At 41.8% G+C, this 21,025-nt stretch overlaps 2 protein-coding genes across 2 annotated transcripts in view; one reads left to right on the forward strand and one right to left on the reverse strand.

The window, feature by feature from the left end:
- Positions 1–8,704, reverse strand: part of cetn4 (centrin 4) — a 30,489-nt gene extending 21,785 nt beyond the window's left edge. Inside the window, exon 1 of the mRNA XM_063045063.1 lies at positions 8,546–8,704. Coding sequence (XP_062901133.1) covers positions 8,546–8,548 — 3 coding nt within the window. The 5' untranslated portion in view covers positions 8,549–8,704. The remainder of the gene's footprint in view (positions 1–8,545) is intronic.
- A 352-nt stretch (positions 8,705–9,056) lies between these two features.
- Positions 9,057–20,184, forward strand: bbs12 (Bardet-Biedl syndrome 12). The gene is made up of 2 exons (XM_063045064.1): positions 9,057–9,114; positions 16,345–20,184. Exons 1-2 carry the CDS (start codon positions 9,088–9,090, stop codon positions 18,424–18,426), a joined length of 2,109 nt encoding a protein of 702 aa, XP_062901134.1. The 5' UTR covers positions 9,057–9,087; the 3' UTR covers positions 18,427–20,184.
- The last annotated feature ends 841 nt before the right edge of the window (positions 20,185–21,025 follow it).

Genomic DNA, 21,025 nt, shown 5'->3' on the forward strand with positions numbered 1-21,025 from the left:
AACATCTTAACCATGGAACACCCAGCAGCTATTCCTGCTCTTGTTAGAGCTGTCGCTGTAACGGCAACAACATTGTAGTTCCATGCACTGATCCATGCTCTAAGTTCATCACCCTTGATACAAGTACAACGTATCACAGTGCTTCTTAAAATAATACTATTGTACTTGCTTTAACCACTTTCTCTGATAGCCCATTCCATATATTCACCAACATCTGCATGAAAAAGTTGTTCCTCAGTTTCCTTTTAAACCTTTCCCCTCTCACCCTAAACCTATGGGATCTAGTTTTAGATTCACCTACCCTTTGGAAAAGATTGTTCCCATCCACATTTTCTGTGCCTTTCATAATTTTAAACACTTCGAGGTTGCCCCTTATTTTCCTATCCTCCAAAGAAAAAAACAGCATGGCCAACCTTTCTCTCCAACACTAGCCCAAAAGTCATGGCAACATCCTCGTACATCTTTTCTGAACTCTTTCCAATTTGACATCTTTCCTTCAATAGAGTGACCAATGCAGTACACAGTACTACACCAATGACTTGTACAACTGCAACAAGTCTCAAATCCCATGTTTAATGCCATGATGAAAGCCAGTGTGCTTAACACCTTTTTTACCACCTGTCTACCTCTGACACTACTTTACAAAAATTTCACTTGTACTTCTAGTTCCTGGTGCCCTACCTTTCATAGTCTAAATCCAATGATTTTCTAAACTTTATTACCTCACACTTAACTGTATTTGAGATATATTTGCTATCTTCTCACTCCACTTCTCTTATAATTTATGATAATCTTCTTCACCATCAACATTTCGTAAGTCAGTGTCATCTGCAAACTTACTGATCAAGCATTGTGCATTCACATCTAAATCATTTATTTAAATAAAGAACAAGGATTCCAAATTCATTCCCTGCAGCACACTACTAGTCACCAGCCTCCATTCCAAGAAACAACCTTGAACCACTACCTCTTCTTCCTACCTCTGAGCCAAGTTTGAATCTAACTGACCACTATAATTAATTGTTATTTGTATACAGGGCAATCACTCTCATGTCTGGAATTCAACTTTTATCAATATTTGACCAGAATTTTAATGAAGCCATGTAGTATTAGCATCAGCACAAATATTAGTCAATATCTTTTTACTTGAGAGCACTACCGATGATTTCAGGTAGTTCTAGCATAGTCTTCAGCACTGCAGCCAGAAAAGCAAATCCACTGACATTGTAAAGTGCAATAAAATGTCTATTGCAACTACAGTTAGATTGGAATCATTCAGAGCTCATGCCAGAAAAAAATTGTTCACAAATCTTGTGCTTCAAGTTATAGAACTTCCAAATCAGGTAAAGATAGCGGAATTTTTCCAGAAACACTGTTGACTCTAGACCCACAAACACATTTTGTTAAAATGCAAGTTGTAGAACTATAACAAACAAATGGTTAATTAATAGATCAGCATAATCTAAGCATAGTCATAGTCATACTTTATTAATCCCGGGGGGAAATTGGTTTTCGTTTCAATTGCTCCATAAATAATAAATAGTAATAGAACCATAAATAGTTAAATAGTAATATGTAAATTATGCCAGTAAATTATGAAATAAGTCCAGGACCAGCCTATTGGCTCAGGGTGTCTGACCCTCCAAGGGAGGAGTTGTAAAGTTTGATGGCCACAGGCAGGAATGATTTCCTATGACGCTCAGTGCTGCATCTCGGTGGAATAAGTCTCTGGCTGAATGTACTCCTGTGCCCACCCAGTACATTATGTAGTGGATGGGAGACATTGACCAAGATGGCATGCAACTTAGACAGCATCCTCTTTTCAGAACCACCGTGAGAGTCCAGTTCCATCCCCACAACATCACTGGCCTTACGAATGAGTTTGTTGATTCTGTTGGTGTCTGCCACCCTCAACCTGCTGCCCCAGCACACAACAGCAAACATGATAGCACTGAATACCACAGACTCGTAGAACATCCTCAGCATCATCCGGCAGTTGTTAAAGGACCTCAGTCTCCTCAGGAAATAGAGATGGCTCTGACCCTTCTTGTAGACAACCTCAGTGTTCTTTGATCAGTCCAGTTTATTGTCAATTCGTATCCCCAGGTATTTGTAATCCTCCACCATGTCCACACTGATCCCCAGATGGAAACAGGGGTCACCAGTACCTTAGCTCTCCTCAGGTCTACCACCAGCTCCTTAGTCTTTTTCACATTAAGCTGCAGTTAATTCTGCTCACACCATGTGACAAAGTTTCCTACTGTAGCCCTGTACTCAGCCTCATCTCCCTTGCTGATGCATCCAACTATGGCAGAGACATCCGAAAACTTCTGAAGATGACAAGACTCTGTGCAGTAGTTGAAGTCCGAGGTGTAAATGGTGAAGAGAAAGGGAGACAAGACAGTCCACTGTGGAGCCCCAGTGCTGCTGATCACTCTGTCAGACACACAGTGTTGCAAGCACATGTATTATGGTCTGCCAGTCAGGTAATCAAGAATCCATGATACCAGGGAAGCATCCACCTGCATCGCTGTCAGCTTCTCCCCCAGCAGAGCAGGGCGGATGGTGTTGAACGCACTGGAGAAGTCAAAAAACATGACCCTCACAGTGCTCGCTGGCTTGTCCAGGTGGGCATAGACACGGTTCAGCAGGAAGACGATGGCATCCTCAACTCCTAGTCGGGGCTGGTAGGCGAAATGGAGGGGATCTAAGTTGGCCTGACCATAGGCCGGAGCAGCTCCAGAACAACTCTCTCCAGAGTCTTCATGATGTGGGAGGTCAATGCCACCGGACTGTAGTCATTGAGGCTGCTGGGGCGCGGCGTCTTCGGCACAGGGACGAGGCAGGACGTCTTCCACAGTACAGGAACCCTCCGGAGCCTCAGACTCAGGTTGAATACATGGCGAAGTACTCCACATAGCTGAGGGGCACAGGCTTTGAGCACCCTGGTACTGACACCATCCAGTCCTGCAGCCATGCTTGGGTTGAGACATTTCAGCTGTCTTCTCATCTGTTCAGCTGTGAAGCCCACTGTGGTGGTTTCGTGTGGGGAAGGGGTATAGTCATGAGAGCAGGAGGGGTAGGAGGGGAGAGTGGAATATGTGTTGGTTGGGGGCCGACAACAGATGGCTCGTGTGGGATGGGCAGGGGCCACAATGTCAAATCTGTTAAAGAACAGGTTAAGTTCATTGGCCCTGACCACACTGCCTTCTGCTCCTCTGTTGCTAGTTTGCCAGAACCCAGTGATGGTCCTCATCCCCCTCCAGATCGCTCTCATGTTGTTCTGCTGGAGTTTCTGCTCCTGTACCTGTCTTTAGCCTCCCTGATCCTGGCTTTCAGTAGAGTGCTTTCAGGTCACTCTATATTGCCCTCAGCTCCTCCCTATTTCCATCTCTAAACACCCTCTTTTTAACATTCAGGATGTCCTTAATGTCCTTTGTCACCCATGGCTTGTTATTTGAATAACAAAGGACAGTTCTTGTCGGAACATTGCAGTCCACGCAGAAGTTGATGTAATCAGTGATGCACTCTGTGAGCCCATCAATATCCTCTCCATGTGGCTCACACAGAGTGCCTGCCAGTCTGTCACCTCAAATCAACCCTGGAGCGCCTCATAAGCCTCCTCCGACCATTTTCTCACTGTCCTCGAGGTTGCAGGTTTACTCTTCACCAGAGGCACGTAGCAGGATGCACCAGGTTGTGATCTGACCTTCCCAGCAGGGGGAGGGGAGAGGAGCTGTATGCATAATGTTAGTGTACATCAAATCCAGAGTCCTCTCCCCTCTGGTTGTACAGCTCACATACTGCGTGAAGTTGGGCAGTGTTCTAGCCATGGTAACCTGGTTGAAGTCACCCGAGATGGTCATGAGGGCACTCGGGTGCTGGGTTTGTAATCTGGCTATGATGGTGTAAATGATGTTACACGCCGACATTGGGTTGGCAGAGGGAGGGATGTACACAACAACCACAATTGCACGCGAGATTTCCCTTGGCAAATAATATGGCCGGAGTCCAACAGCAAAAAGTTCAATATCCGGGCTACAGACATGTTCCTTGATCGTAATATGCCCAGGATTGCACCATCTGTTATTTACCAGAACCGCCAGCCCTCCTCCTTTACGCTTACCGCTCTCAGTGCAATTCCAGTCAGCTCGAACGGTCTGGAAGCCCTCTATGGAAACGCTTTGATCGGGTATGTCCTCGTGCAGCCAAGTCTCAGTGAAGCACATGACACTGCTCTCCCGAAACGTTCTCTGACTCCTGACAAGCGCAGTCAGTTCGTCCAGAGGCAGGTACGTGCACTGAAAGGCCTACTTTTGGTCCCATAGCATGTGGGGTGATCAAATTTGCTAAATGGTGACATCCATCACGGTGGAAATATTCTTTTTTGTGCTTCAAGAGAAGATTATCCTTTTGTGGTTTACAACACATATCTATAAAGGACTGAAGATAATCACATGAAATAAAATTCCTTGCTCTAAAGTTCCTTGGCAGTCACAAACAAGAGAGAATCTGCAGACACTGGAAATCCAAGCAACACACACAAAACGCTGGAGGAGCTCAGCAAGTCAGCCAGCGTCTATGGAAAACAGTACAGTCGACATTTCGGACCGAGACCCTTCGGCAGGACTGGAGAAAAAAACGATGAGTAGCTTTAAAGGGTGGGGGAGGTGAGGAAGAAGCACAAGGTGACAGATAAAACTGGGGGGGCGGGTGATGAAGTAAATGGCTGGAAAGTTGATTGGTGAAAGAGAAACAGAGCTGGAGACGGGGAAGTCTGATAGATGTGAATAGAAGGCCATGGAAGTAAGAAAAGGGTGGGAGGAGCACTAGAGGGAGGCAATGGGCAGGCAAGGAGATGGGGTGAGAGCGGGAAAAGATGATGGGGACTGGTGAAGGAGAGGCCATTAGGGGTGGGGGGGGGAATTAACAGAAGTTCGAGAAATCGATGTTCATGCTATCAGGTTGGAGGCTACCCATATAAGGTGTCATTCCTCCAACATGACTGTGGCCTCATCACGAGAGTGGAGGAGGCCATGGATTGATACACTGAATGAGAATGGGAAGTGGATTTAAAATAGGTGGTTAGTGGGAGATCCTGCTTCTTCTGGTGGACGGAAGCAAGGTGCTTGACGAAACGGTCTTCCAATCTACTTCAGGTCTCACTGGGAGCACTGGACACAGTATACGACCCCAACAGACTCATAGGTGAAGTGTCACCTCATCTGGGAGGACTGTTTGGGATCCTGAATGGTAGTGAGGGAGGAGGTGTAGGGGCAGATGTGACACTTGTTCCACTTGCAAGGACAAGTGCCAGAAGGGAGATCAGTGGCGGGGGATGAATGGACAAGGGAGTCATGTAGGGAGTGATCCCTGTGGAAAGCAGAAAGTGGGGGGCAGGGGGAAGAAAAAGATGTGCATGGTGGTGGGATCCCGTTGGAGATGGCGGCAGAATTATGTGCTGGACGCAGAGGCTGGTGGGGTGGTAGGTGAGGACAAGAGGAACCCTATCCCTGGTAGGGTGGCAGGAGGATTGGGTAAGGGCAGACATGCATGAAATGGAAGAGATGGTTGAGGACACTGTTGATGGTGGAGGAAGTGAAGCCCCCTACTTCGAAAAAGGACATCTCCTTCAGTCTAGAATAAAATGCCTCATCCTGAGAGCAGATGTGGTGGAGACGGAAGAATTGAGAGAAGGGGATGGCGTTTTTACAAGTAACACAGTGGCAAGTGGTATAATCCAGGTAGCTGTGAGAGTCCGTGGATTTATAATAGTCATCAGTAGGAAAGCTGTCTCCAGAGATAGAGACAGTGAGATCGAGAATGGGGAGGGAAGTGTCAGAAATTGACCAGGTAAATTTGAGGGCAGGATGCAAGTTGGAGGCAAAGTTGATGAAGTTGATGAGCTCAGCACGGGTGCAGGAAGCAGCACCAACGTAGTCATCGATGTAGCATAGGAAAAGTGGGGGACGGACACCAGTGTAGGCTTGGAACATGACTGTTCCACATAGCCGACAAAAGGGCAGGCATAGCTGGGACCCTTGCGAGTGCCCATCTACACCTTTTGTTTGAAGGAAGTGGGAGGAGCCAAAGGAAAAATTATTAAGAGTGAGAAGAAGAAATTATTAAGAGTCGAGGGGAACTGGTTGGGTCTGGTGTCCAGAAAGAAACAGAGAGCTTTGAGGGCTTCCTGGTGGGGGATGGAGGTGTACAAGGACTGGACATCCATAGTGCAAATAAGATGAGGGGGGCCAGGGAACTTGAAATCATTGAAGAGATCCAGAGCGAAATCATTGAAAAGAACCTTGGCAGTCAGGCTGTTGATGTGGGATGGCTCTCACACTCCTGAGACCAGAATCAGAATCAGGTTTATTATCACCAGCATGTGATGTGAAATTTGTTAACTTAGCAGCAGCAGTTCAATGCAATACATAATCTAGCAGAGAAAAAGATAAATAAAATAGAAAATAATAATAAATAAACAAGTAAATAAATTACGTATATTAAATAGATTGAATAGTACTGCGATGATAAAGAAATGGACTTCACACGATTACTTGGGGCAGGTTGCAGCCAAAAGTTTATATTCAATGATTTCAAGTAGCTTACGAGTTCACCCCAAGAGCAGCTGAAAGGGAAGTGTCGGCCTGTCCTGATATGGAATGGCAGGCCTTTTGACTTTGAGAACAGCTCTTCATTATAATACTTTCTTTTGAAAATTACATTTATCAACTGTTGTATTCTCTTAGTTATTAGTTCAGTAAAATTATTATAATCTGTGACAATACACCTGCAGACTTTTCTATCAGTTAAGTCAGCAAGAAATTTTTTTTTTAAATTCTTTAGCTAGGAACTTTATGTACAATGAGAATAAACAAATTGAAAAATTTATACAGCTGGCATTCATTGCACAGAACCGTTATGGCTAACTTGCCACAAAGTCAGGTTTTATTTAACAGGGGCTATTTATTTCATTTGTATTACAATTAGCTAAATTTTGACTTTGAATCTGTTTGATCTTTTCAGTAACTGCAAATTCAGAAGGCTTCCTATCTAGTCCCTATGATTAGAAATAGGCTTTTTCGTTCTTTGAAAATTTGCAAAGGTATTTTTAACCAAATTCTTCCCACAAATACTAACTAAACCTCGTTTCTACAATAAATATTACATATTTTATATAAAAAACCTTTTTTCCCTAAATTGCACCCAGTGAAGTAAAGCGATTTCAAATTGTAGCTGTGTAGACCCATCTGTCAAATACATCACAATTCGCGCTATTAACCCAGAGTTTCAATTTTTAAAAAAACAGTAAATGCTAGAAACACACAACCAGCCATGTACCATTTGTGGAAAGAGAAAATGAGTTGACGTTTTCGGTCCAAGGCCCTTCATCAGAACGTAAACCACATTTCGTTTTCCACAGATGTTGTTTGACTTGTTTCCTACATTTTCTTTCTTTTAGATTTCAAGCATTTGCAGTTTTTACTAATTTTTCAACACACATTTACTCATCGACAAAATCTTCTCACTGCCTTAATGGGGATAGAGTTCCTCTTGTCCTAACTTCTGCATCAAACACATCATTTTCTGCAACTTCCACCATCATACCACCAAACACATCTTTACCTCCCCTCTGCCCACTCCCCATTTTCCACAGGCATTGGTCTCTTTTTGATTCCTTTGTCAATTCGTCCCTCCCCACTATTCATCCTCCTGGCACTTACCCCTGCAAGTGGCAAAAGTACCCCTACCCATTCACCTCCATTCAGGACCCCAAATAGTCCTTCCAGGTGAGGCAACACTTCACCTGCGAATCTTTTGGGGTCATCTACTGTATCCAGTGCAACCGATGTGCTCTCCTCTGCATTGGTGAGGCCAGTCATAAATTGGGGGACTGCTTTATCAAGTACCTCTGCTCTATCCGGAAAAAGCAGAATTTCCCAGTAGCCAACCATTTTAATTCCCATTCCTATTCCAGTTCTGATACCTGTTGGGGTCTGATATTGGTGGCCTCCTCTTTTACAATGATGAGGCCACTCTCAGGATGGAAGAGCAACATCGTGTATTCCATCTGGGTAGCCTCCAACCTGATGGCCTGAACATTTATTTCTCCCTCCAGTTATTTTCCCTTTCCCTCCTTCTAATCCCCACTCTGGCCTCTTACCTCTTCTCACCTGCTGATCATCTCCCCCTGGCGCCCCTCCCTCTTCCCTTTTTCCCATAGTCCACTCTCCTCTCCTATCAGATTCATTCCCCTCCAGCCCTTTAACTTTCTACCCACCTGGCTTCACCTATCACCTATCAACTATCCTCTTTTTATCCTGGTGTCTTTCCCCTTCCTTTCTAGTCCCGAAGGGTCTCCGCCCGAAACGCCGACTACTTATTCGTATCCATAGGTGCTTGCCTGACCTCCGAGCTCTTCCAACATTTTGTGTGTGTTGCTTTAGATTGCCATCATCTGCAGAATTTCTTGAGAAAATAAAAGCATGTTATTCGGCTCAATCAATAAGTTATGTTTAAGAATAAATTATTGTAAGATACTTACCATTGCTCAAAGCCGTACAATTAAACTGTTTAAAACAAGCTGTAAACGTTGTAATCTTCCACCAACTGCTTCCTCTCCAACGTAAACAAACTCTTACTTAGTTTCCCAGACAAATCACGATATGGTCAACAGTCAGGGCGGGCGCTCCTGACGTCACTGTAACTGACACTCCACCTGGCCATCCTGAAATAAGAGTCGGTATTAATCCCGTGATGACGTACATCCTTAAACCAATCGTTTTTGAGACTAGTCAATGACATCATGTTTGGTTGCGCGGGAACCGCTCGCTCCGTATCTCAGCAACCCGCTCAAACTGCCGCTCTAATTAGTCCGCATGCGCTTATAGGAAAGTGCTTTTTAAAAAATTACAAAACGTATCGTTGAAAATAAGATTCCTATTTTGGTCGATTTTTATGTGCTGGTATTAATTAATACAACGACAGTGAATTGGAATATATGCAAAAGTTTGTTTGCGTCATTTCCGTATTTTTAAAAGGCAGTTGTGCTGGAGAGGGCGGCTGTTGTTCGCGGTACCGCGTCAGATGGAGCCGGCGGCCTGTTCCCGGCAGGTAACGTGAGCTGGGCAAGTGCGGATCCACCCTCCGAAATATTGCTCGTTTTAGTTAATCCGTGAGTGTGTAATGAGCTGAAGGAGTTCTAGTTATCAGGAAAGCAGATCCACGCGTCTTCTTGGTATTTAAAGGATGCCACACTAAATTCCTGCTGAGAGGGGAGAAAATGGAATCTAAACCTTATGTCTGGCATACAGTCATTCGATTCCCAATGTGCTTTAACAACCGCCGCCCGATGTTCTTCGAGAGCTACCTAATCACGGATAAACTGATGGAATGAGTGTCATTGCCAGACCCAGAATTAAGCATAATCATAGATAATATACTTATACAGCACAGAAATGCATCCTTCAGTCTGCACTTCGTCCATGCCGACCGTGCTGCTAATCCCATTTGTTTGCATTAGACCTGTATCCGTCTATTCCTTTCCTATCTACTTGTCTTTTAAACGCTGTAAACGCTTCTATCATCTGTATTTCTTATAACTACCACCCTCCGTTTCGAAAACTTGCCCCTCAATCATCTTTAAATTTCTTTCCTCTCACTATAAACCAAGAACCTCTAGTTTTCCCACCCAAGGAAAAAGCCTGACTATTTAATTTATCTGAGCTCCTCGAATTTATAAACCTCGGTGACCACCCCCTAGCCCTCCTAATTTCTATTGAGAATAAACCCAGCCTGTTCAATCTCCGTATAAGTGAAGCCCTTTATTGTAGGGTACATCCTGATTAATCAGGGAACTTGTCCTCGCCCTCAGCAGTTTCTCCTTTGGCTCCTTCCACTTTCTGTGAACTCGGGGTGTACCCATGGGCTGCTGTTATTCCTGCCTTTTCGTTGACTATGTGGAACAGTCCATGTTCCAAGCCTTCCCTGGTAAATTAAGACAGCATTGGTGCTGCTTTATCTGCCCATGCTGAGCTTGTTAATTTCATTAACTTTGCTTCCAACTTCCACCCTGCCCCTTGGTACGTTTCTGCCGCCTATTTCCCCTTTCTCGATCTGTCTCCATCACTGGAGACGAACTTTACACTGACATCTTTTATAAACCCACTGATTCCTGTGGCTATCTTGACGATACCACTTCCCACCCTGTCTCCTGTAAAGATACCATTCCCTTTTCTCAGTTCCCTTCCTCCACCATTGGTGCTGCCTTTATCCCATCTTCCCACCGCCTTAACTGAGAGAATTTCTGTTGTCCTCATCAACCACCACACGAGCCTCCATATCCAACACATCATTTTCCACAGCTTCTGCCATCTTCAAAGGAACCCTACTACCAAATACATTTTTACCTCCACCTTCCGCATGGATCAATGCCTCTGCGATTCCTTTGTCCAATCATCCCTCCCCATTAATCTCCCTCTAGCACTTATCCCTGCAAGCGGCAGAAGTGCTACACCTGCCACTCAGGGCCACAAGTAGTCATTCCAGATGAGGCAACACTTCACATGTAAATTAGTTGGGGTCATCTATTATATTCAGTACTCCTGATGTGGCCGCCTTTTCATTGGAGAGACCTGATATAGATTGGGGAATCACGATGTCAAGCATTTCAGCTCCAACAGCAAACAGTGGGATTTCCCAGTTTCCCACCATTTCAATTCTAATCCCCACTACCATTCTGACATGTTGCTCCATAGTCTCCTCTTCTGCCACAATGAGGCTACTCTCAGGATGGAGGAGTAACCCCTCATATTCCGTCCTGGTATCCTCCAACCTGATGGCATGAACATCGATTTCTCCAACTTCTGGTAATTTTTCCCCTCCCTCTTTTCCTCTGTTTCCCCACTCTCGTCGCCTACCTCTTCTCCTCACCTGCCTATCACCTTCCCCTCGTGTCTCTCCTCCTTCCCTGCTCCTCACCTCTCAGATTAGCCCTTCTCCAGCCCCTTTGCCTTTTCCACCTAATCACCTCCCAGCTTCTTACTTCATTCCCTCTCTCCCACCCACCTGGCAAAGCCTCTCACCTTCAAGCTTCTCCTCCTCCCTGTCCTCACCTTCTCATCCTGGTTTCCTCTCCCTTCCTATGCAGTCCTGATGAAGGGTCTCAGCCAGAAACATTTACTCAGTTCCATAGACGCTGCCTGACCTGCTGAGTTTCGCTAGCATTTTTTGTGTGTTGCTCTGGATTTCCAGCATCTGCAAGATCTCTTAAGTACTCTTTCAAATGCTACCATGTGTTTCCTATGGAGTGACAACCAGAAGTACACACAACACTCCAAGTGTGGTTTCAGCAATGATTTGACACTCAGCTGAGTGCCTCAGCCTATGAAGACAAGCATACCAAATATCCTCTTCTCTTCACTATCCACTTGTGTGGTGATTTTCAAGGAGCTATGAACTTGCACCACTAGGTCCCTCTATATGTCAACACCCCTGAAGTCTGCCATTTACTGTATATGTTCTATTAGTACTTGAAGTTACAAAATACATTGGTTCTGGTCTCTGCGGTGAATGGCCCAAAATCAGGAGTGCAGATATATAACCATGACTTGAAACACATCACCCTCTTAACTTCTTCTATCACACATTCTTTTATAAATAGGAAGGAAGGAGTGAAGAGGGGGGATTGTCTGAAAAATAGATGTTGGACTAACCTACTGCAATTTTTTGAGGAAATTACAACCAGGGTAGACAAAGGAGATGCAGTAGACGTGGTGTACTTGGATCTTCAGAAGGTCTTTGACAAGGTGCCGCACATGAGGCTGCTTAGCAAGATAAGAGCCCATGGAATTACAGGGAAGTTACTAGCAAGGGTGGAGCATTGGTTGATTGGCAGAAAGCAGAGAGTGCAAATAAAAGGATCCTATTCTGACTGGCTGCCGGTTACCATTGGAGTTCCCACAGGGGTTGGTGTTGGGACCACTGCTTTTTACGATGTATGTCAGTGATTTGGACTATGGGATTAATGGATTTGTGGCTAAATTTGCTGATGATACAATGATAGAATGAGGAATGTTGAGGAAAGGGAGAGCCTGCGGAGAGACTTAGATAGTTTAGGGGAATGGGCAAAGTAGTGGTAAATGAAATACAACGTTGGAAAGTGTATGGTCATGCATTTTGGTGGAAGAAATAAACGGGCAGACTATTGTTTCAATGGAGAGAGAATTCAAAACGCAGAGATGCAAAGGGACTTGGGAGTCCTTGTGCAGGGTACCCTAAGGGTTAACCACTAGGTTGAGTTGGTGGTGAAGAAGGTGAATGCAATGTTGGCATTCATTTCTAGAGGTACGGAATATAAGAGCAGGGATGTGATGTTGAGGCTCTATAAGGCACTCCTGAGAGCACACTTGGAGTATTGTGTGCAGTTTTGGGCTCCTTATTTTAGAAAGGATATACTGACATTGCAGAGGGTTCAGAGAAGATTCACGAGAATGATTCCAGGAATGAAAGGGTTACTGTTTGAGGAACGTCTGGCAGCTCTTGGGCTGTATTCCCTGTAGTTCAGGAGAATGAGGGGGGATCGCATAGAAACATTCGGAATGTTAAAAGGCCTGAACAGATTAGATCTGGCAAAGTTATTTCCCATGGTAGGGGAGCCTAGGACAAGAGGTCACGACTTCAGGATTGAAGGACATCCATTTAGAACAGAGATGCGGAGAAGTTACTTTAGTCAGAGGGTGGTAAATCTGTGCAATTTGTTGCCCCGGGCGGCAGTGGAGGCCAAGGCATTGGGTGCATTTAAGGCAGAAGTAGATAGTTTCTTGATTAGCCATGGCATCAAAATGTATGGGGGGAAGACAGGGGAGTTGGGGTGACTGGAAGAATTGGATCAGGCATGACTGAATGGCAGAGCAGACTCGATGGGCCGAATGGCCTACTTCTGCTCCTATATCTTATGGTCTCATATTGATCCCCCTCGGATTCAAGTGCAACGCGTCCCTTTTGTACAGATCCCACCTGTCCCAGGGGGGGTCCCAATTATCCAGAAATTTGAATCCCTGCCCCCTGCTCCAATTCTTCAGCCATGCATTTTTCTACCACCTCACTCTATTCTTGTTCTCACTGTCACATGGCACAGGAGCAATCTTGAGATTACTATCCTTGAGGTCCTGCTTCTCAACTCCCTTCCTAACTCCCTGTATTCTTTTTTCAGAACCTTCTCCCTTTTTCCACACACACACTAATCCACCCAACAATATATTCTAAAAATATTGTTGAGTGGATTTGCAGGTTTGTGGATGACATCAAGATATTTGGAGGTATGGACACTGTGAAGTTGTACCAAAAAATGCAGCTGGATATTAGATCAATTATGGACACGGGCAGAGAAGTGCAGATGGAGATTAATCTGGCCTGTGTAAGGTGTTGCATTTTGGGAGGTCAAGTGAAAGGAGAAGGTATACATATAATGATAGACCCCTTAATGGTATTGATGTACAAAGGGATCTTGCGATCCAGGCCCATGTTTCACTGAAATAGGCTACGCAAATGGATACAGTGGTAAATAAAGTAAATGGAATGCTTGCCTTCATTGAGAAGGCTATTGAAAGTAAGAATAAGGAAGGCATGGTCAGAATGGAGTATTGCATGCAGTTCTGATTGACTCATTGTAGGAAGTAGACTGGAGAGGCTCCAAAAGTGGTTTACCAAGATGCTACCCAAGATCTATGAGGAACGATTGGAGAAACTTGGGTTATTCTCCCTAGAGCAGTCTTATGGTGGAATAGAGTTGAGAGGGAAATGGATTAGCCATGATGAAAATGTTGAGCAGACTTGATGGGCTGAATAGCCTAAATCAGTTCCTTTGTCTTATGACCTTATAGCGTTATAGGCTAAGAGGTGGGCTGATATAGGGTTTTAAAGTTACAAGAGGCATAAATAGGATAGACAGAACCTTGTTCCTCACACGGTAGGAATTTCAAGTACCAGAGGACATGCTTTTAAGGTTAGGAGGGAGGAGTTTAAAGGTGACATGAGGGCAGGATTTTTTTGCAGAGAGTTGAATGTGTATGGAAGAGATACCAGGGCTAATGGTGGAATCATCTGGTCTGATAGCATTTAAGAGGCTTTTAGATAGACTAATGAATATGAATGGATTTGAGAAATATGAATAATATACAGGAGGACATTTAGTATTAATTGGCATCGAGATCAGCATAACACTATAGGGAAAATGACCTTTCTAGTACTGTACTCCTCTATGTTACAAATGGTTACACTTGGTTCCATCCACCAATATCCCCTAGACCTAGTCCTTCCAACATAAACTATTTATGATGTACTTTTCTTGCTATCCAATATTTGAAAAGCAAGTATTTCTTCCAAATCGAGGTATGTATGTATGTATTTATTTATTGAGATGCAGCATGGAATAGGCCCTTCCAGCCCTTCGAGCCGCGCTGCCCAGCAATCCCCAGTTTAACCCTAGCTTGATCACGGGACAATTTACAATGACTAATTAACGTACTAACCAGTACGTCTTTGAGCTTGGAGAGAACCCACACTTTCCTCGGGGAGGACATAGAGACTCCTTACAGATGACTTTAAAATGGAATAGAACTCCAATGCCCTGAGCTTAATAGGTGTGATAGCTTCCCATTGCTCCCCTTTGAAATTGAGCAAAACCATTTGCAACGGTGTCCTAACCTTAAAAAGAGTTTCTCGCCATTTATATAGACCATTCAGATTGGTCTCTACTTATATCACATCCAGCTCCATCTATTTCTAAAATTTTCATCCATGCCTTTGTTACCTCTTCTTGTATCCACTGCAAAATTCTTTTCATCTTTCAGTATATTAAAATTGTGTTCATTTAAAACTCTTATACCTACATATTAATTTACAACAAGTCAAGTTTACCCATTGCCCTTTTATTTGCTAGTGATCTGTCAATGCATAATTTTAAGCCATCCCTGTCATTGTATAAAAATTATCCAATGCTCTCTGTTATTTTTAATTTCTAGCTTTGGTCTGCTGATCTCCTCCAGTTCTGACATCTTCCATGTTCCCAATTTCTATCTCTGTAATTTGGTGGCTAAGCTTACAGCTGCCTTTCTACAAAAATCTGAAAATCCTTCTTTACTTGGACAAAGAAGTTTAATTGGATATGTGTTGTGACATCTTGGTAGTGTATCAAAAATGTATTTATTGGTATTGTTCCTATTAAGTACTTGGGACGTTTGGTTGTTTTTCAACATTAATGAAACAATCACATTGCAAGTTATTCTCTTTGTCTTGTTCATCTAGGAGACTTTGAACAAGGAGTTATGAAAAAAAATCATGTGCTCATCACTTGATGCATTAATTGAGATGATTGAAATCGCCAATTGCTGGGTGCAATTTGCTTCTTTAATAGATTTGCTTGTGTAATTTTTGTTCTTATTAGTTTTCCCCAATTGGTTGCTCATTACAGATTATCACCCCTGCTCTGGTCTTATTTTGGATATTGTAGACATTATGGTTTAGGTCATTTGTTCTACTTATTCAAAGCTACAACTTTAGCACCAAGTTAATATGATGGTTGGGCTATCATCACAGATGGTGGAAGCTGTTTCAAAATTATGTATTTTCATAATGCCTTTAACATTGCAAGACATATTAGAGTGTTATCAATCAAAATTTGATATAGAACCACACAGAACAAATAACTAAAAACTCAAAAAGATAGACTGAATAGAGGTGAGTGAGGAAGAAAGACATAGGGATTGAAATTTGGATTTTAGGAATTTGTCAGCTGTGAATACAGAGACAAATGGAATGATTAAATTCAGGGATTCCACAAACGAGCATGGGCATCTTGAAGAGTTATATAACTGAAGCAGAGACAAGTTGATGATGAAATTTTAAAAATGAGGTTGAAAAGAAGTTTTGACAGCCACTTTACAAAGGTGATAGATGAGCAAGACTGAACTTGGTCCTGAACATTAAAGAGTTCTAATGGACAAAATTAGAACTTAGAAAGAGGTAGTTTAGACGGGAGTGTGGAAGAGTAGTCAAGTCTAGTAATAGGCAGAGTGTGGATGAGGACTTGAATAGATACAGGCTGTGTCCCAAAGGTGGAAATGAATGGCCTTGAACTAGACAAATTACACAGTATTAAAGTTTATTACTTTTAAAGTATTTTTACTGAGCATCTCAGTATTACAGAAACAAAATGTAGACATACATGTTCTTGGATAATAAATTTACTTTGAATTTTGAACTTTTGAGCATTTCATAGAAGATGGTTAAATTTACAAAATTATTATAAGACTGTCAAGTATTTTTGATTTTTTCTTTTAACAGTGTTTTGGAATGCAAGACAGGTTACCCAACAAGAAATCACACTTGGGTCTGGAGCAGATCTCAGTACTGGCTGCATTAGGCAGAACATTTCTTGGCTCTAAAAGGTGCTACAAGTTCATTGTGGATGACACCACTGGAGAAACAGCTGTGATTTGTTCTGCATTCCGACTTCTGGAAAATCTACAGCTGGATTGTCCAGTTGGACAGTTATTGAATGAAGCTGTACAAACACAATACAAGCAATACAAATTGGGAACAACCACCCTGCTTTTCCTTGCTGGATCTTGGAGTAAAGCTGTCCTAAATTGTATAAGACAAGACATTCCCATTCCTGTCATAGTATCTGTGATGTATGAAGCACTAGAACATTGCTTTGAGGTTCTAAAATCATATCAGATACCCATTGATAGCATTTTAAAAGTCTCCTGCTGTCAACAGAAGTCACAAACAAGTAAATCATGTACTTTGTCTAAGTCTAGTATATGTTTGGATGAAATGTATTCAGTAGTAAAGGGAACAACGCAGACAACAATTTCAATTCAAGGCAATTCCACAAAAAACAATGTGGGGTGTTTTTCAAGTCGTATAATTGCATGTGCCTCTTCAGACCAATGTAGGGAAAGCTCAATGCACAAAGAATTAAAATCAAAAGTAAAGATGAGCCGGTACTTCACAACGCCTGAAAGCAAGAAACAAGAAGAAACTTTGCTGACTTCATCAAGCAGTTTTCAAATGGATTCCTTTCTGTCTACATCTGACTATGTCAATTTTACAGCTCTGGCTTTATCATTGAGCCATGGAAATGAGCAGATGATGCAGTTGGCAGTAGAATCCTATAAAATTCAGACTCAAAATTTAGTAGCAGAAAATGCTTGCAGAACTTTCCCTGAATTGGATGTTGGGAAGCTAGTTACGTATTTCTTTCCTGGACTGCCTGAGTGCCATTCTTGTGTTAGTCCAGGTTTAATTGTATTAGTCTCAGCAGAGCAATCCATGATTGTCAAGTGTCTGGCAGATTTGCCCCTGCATACTATACTTATAAATGGAGATTTAACTGAAACGTACCATCATCCAGGTTTCAACAGGATTTCAAATATCACTGTGGTTAAGCAGACTGTCAAGGTTAAAAGTTTAGATGAAGAATGGTTAGATATAGCAATAGATATACTTAATAAATTTCACATTAATTTAATTCTGGTAAAGGGAATAACATCTCCACATTTAATGGATAAGTGTTTGCAAGAAAATATTTTGATAATTCAGGAAGTGAAGGACTCTGTGATTCAGGGCTTTGCAGAGGCTATGGGAGCTATCACTGTAAGTTACATTACACAAGTAAATGAACATTGTGTAGGAACTGGAGCACATTTATGTTTCTGGAAAACTAAAAATGCACCAAACTCGGAAGATAAAATTGCTGTGCAGATAAATACATTTAAAACTTCTGTACTCTCAGTAGTGCTTTGTAGCCCTTTAAGTTGCAAGCTGCAGACAATGGAAGATCAATTCTGGACTTGTGCATATCGTTTAAACCATGCTCTTCGTGAGAGACAAATACTTCCTGGTGCAGGAGCCACTGAACTTCTGTGTCTTCAGCATCTCAAACAGTTAATATTGGAAGCAAAGACTTTTAAACCAGGAACTGATGAACAGTGTTCTTCATGGTTTGCAGACACAATACTTTATAGATCACAGGTCTTACAATCCTTGGCTGATGGCTTAGTTGAGTATCTTGTTACTGCCTTGTTTAATACAGGCATGTATGTAACGTCACTGGATGCTTTGGCAGAAGTGCAGAAGTGCCTTCACAGCGGTATTGGGTTATTTCCTATCATTTCAGAGGTATCAAGGCAGCATGTGAATCTTGGTATACCAAGCATGTCTGATTCTACCAGTCTAAATGAAGACAGCTTTGAGTATAAGGTTCATGATAATGTCATTGTCAAACTGGAAGCCTGGAGAAGGGCTTTGAATTTAGTGCTATTGATACTGCAGGCAGATGCTGAAATCATTACAGGCCACGAATCTAAAACTTCAGCTGATAGAAAATTTGATTTCCTTAACTCTTTTATATCAGTTTGAACAAAATGTTCTGTGAAAAAGCAATTCAGCTTGGATCTGGATTAATATGAATAAATGGTATACTCTTAATCATTTGCATATCCCCTTTGAGCACTTTTGATATTTACATTTTACAGGAAGTTCTGTGTCAGACCACCATCTTTTACCTACATAAGTGCATACCAAACTCTGCAAAGGTACCTAAATGCAGAAGTCCTGAAGTTGCTGACATGATCTACCCAGTGAATCAGTCTGTAGGGTATATGTCAATTTTATTTTAATTTTTTCATTGAGTATTTCCATTCCATAATGATGCTGAATAACATTGACATCCGAAGCCTTGAAAAAAACTTAGGCCATTGATAATGTGAGAATGTGGCTTTACTGCCTGTTGGATATCTTCTTAGTAGGTTCGTAGACAAGTTTAGATTTATAAGAATCATGCAGCATAAAAACAGGTCCTCTGCCCTCTGGGTCCACACTGACCAATAATAATGAATTTGCATATATCCTGCTTTTTATACTCCTAACAGTCCCTTCAACACCAATAAGTCTCAATCACACCCATACACCATGAAGAACAATTTATAATAGGCAATTAACCTAGAAACTAATACTTCCTTGGGAAGTGTGAGGAAACCAGAACATCTGGAGGAAATCCATGCTGTCAAGGGAGAACCTGGGAACTCCACACTCCACACCAAAGGACAGGATTGAATCCAAGTCGAGGAGCTGTGAAGCTCTGTCAGTGTGCAGTCCTTGTTCTGGCTTAATTAAGCCTCTCAAGACATGGGCAACACACAGGGCACTGCTGATTGGGTACACAAGACTTTTGTTGAGCAAGTTCATCTTCCTGGTTGTACTTAAAGTAAATGTGGGTCAAATGGGTATTTGACCAGTGAGTGCAGATATGGGCCTTTCTTGTCAGAATGGGAGTCTAGGTTTTATATCACTGTCCTAAAATGGGGTTTTGGAACCTTCAAACCTATTGCATCGGATTTGGTTATTTGGTAACTGTAATCTTTGCATTTAATTATACTGTACAAACTTTTAGATATAATTAAAATATTGATAACTAGTATTCATTTTATAAGATGCACTATGCAATTTTGTATAGTCAGTTACACTTGCACAAGATTGAATGTTTATGTAAAGGAAACAAGTAATTGAATCATTGAGTGATGTTCTCCAAAGGACTCTAAACGTGTGAAATTGAATGATTTTATATTGACGTCATTAGTTTAGATACTAAGAGCGCAATCAATTAGGCAATTTATTTTAATTTATAGATTTATTTTTCCATACTGACAACAAAGTAATAACATTTTATTCCTGTGTTTTAAACATTACATGTTGCCTTTGAATGAAACAGCTGATTCGTGTGAAAATCTACATTATTACCATTAAGTTGGATGCTGATGGCTGATGCACAAAACTATATTTGTTAAATTATACAAGACAAAGAAGAGTGAGGAAAAAGCATAAGCAGACCACAAAGAACATCCTATAGGATCAAGAGATATAAAGATTATTAGATTTTCTATTCCTCATGTGTGTGTCTGTTTACAGCTACTCATCATTTGCAATATCTGTTGTGTGATTTTAGAAGATCCGCTTGATGACTATCAATTTCAGGCAATAAAATTGCTATTTGAATTCGTGATGGCTAAGTATTGCATACTCAGAGCATTACTAGAGCAATCTCTATTAAGATATGTACAATATTTCATTGATTTGAACAAAGTGTTCCAATTTCATTTTCTTCGGTTATATGTTAATTCCTGCATTCAAATTCTCTACTACATTGTAATTCCTTTACCTAGTATAGCAGAACAGAAGGTAAAGGATAGAGGTATCTCAATTGTTCAGCCATAACTATATTTTCTTTTCTTCCTTTCTCATCTCTCCTCGTATGTCATTATTGTTTATATATAAAACTGTTGATTACTGATACTGCTTCTGGAATAGTTGCAAAATGACGATAATGGTGTTTATGGTTTGGCCATCCCAGTGAGACAGGTGAACTTTTCAGTTACAACAAGATGTTCAGTGCCAATTTAATCATAGAAGGTAGTTTACTTTTCAGCTTAATCCTTCAAAATTCCATTGATGGAGGAACAGGCTGTTCCAAGTTTAGCTATTTTGTATAAATCCATAAAGTCTAGAGTGTTTGAATCATCTACATATGGAGATTTTCCTTTCTCTTTCAACATACTAATTTACTTTGGCTCTTAGTCTTAAATTTCCTAACAAGGCTTTCCCAGTAATGTTGAGGAGATTCTTTGTCTGCTACCCACATCATATAAAAAAGACTGTTTTCATTCATTCTTGATATTGGAGAATTTGGCAAAGTGGCCCTCAAATGGATACGAACTTCCTATGTTAACTGTTAAGCATAAGGCCAGACATTAGCTGTAGAAACATTTTGTAGTTGGATCATGTGTGCGCGCGCACGCGCACACACACACACACACATCACTATATACACCATTACATAACCAAAAGTTATAAAATTCTTTTAGTAGGAGAACCACAGAGCCAGTCTAAAATTACGTTTGAGAATGTAATGAATATAATAACACAGAAACTAATGGATTTTTAAAAAATTATAATGATGCCA

This window comes from Mobula hypostoma, chromosome 4 (genome assembly GCF_963921235.1).
Source record: "Mobula hypostoma chromosome 4, sMobHyp1.1, whole genome shotgun sequence".
Classification (NCBI taxonomy): domain Eukaryota; kingdom Metazoa; phylum Chordata; class Chondrichthyes; order Myliobatiformes; family Myliobatidae; genus Mobula; species Mobula hypostoma.

What these genes read in the sequence shown, in the direction of transcription:
- bbs12 (XM_063045064.1), top strand. Translation starts at nt 9,088, where the DNA reads ATGGAGCCGGCGGCCTGTTCCCGGCAG. An exon ending in CGGCGGCCTGTTCCCGGCAG is followed by an intron (nt 9,115 to 16,344) that starts GTAACGTGAGCT and finishes TTCTTTTAACAG; the next exon opens with TGTTTTGGAATGCAAGACAG.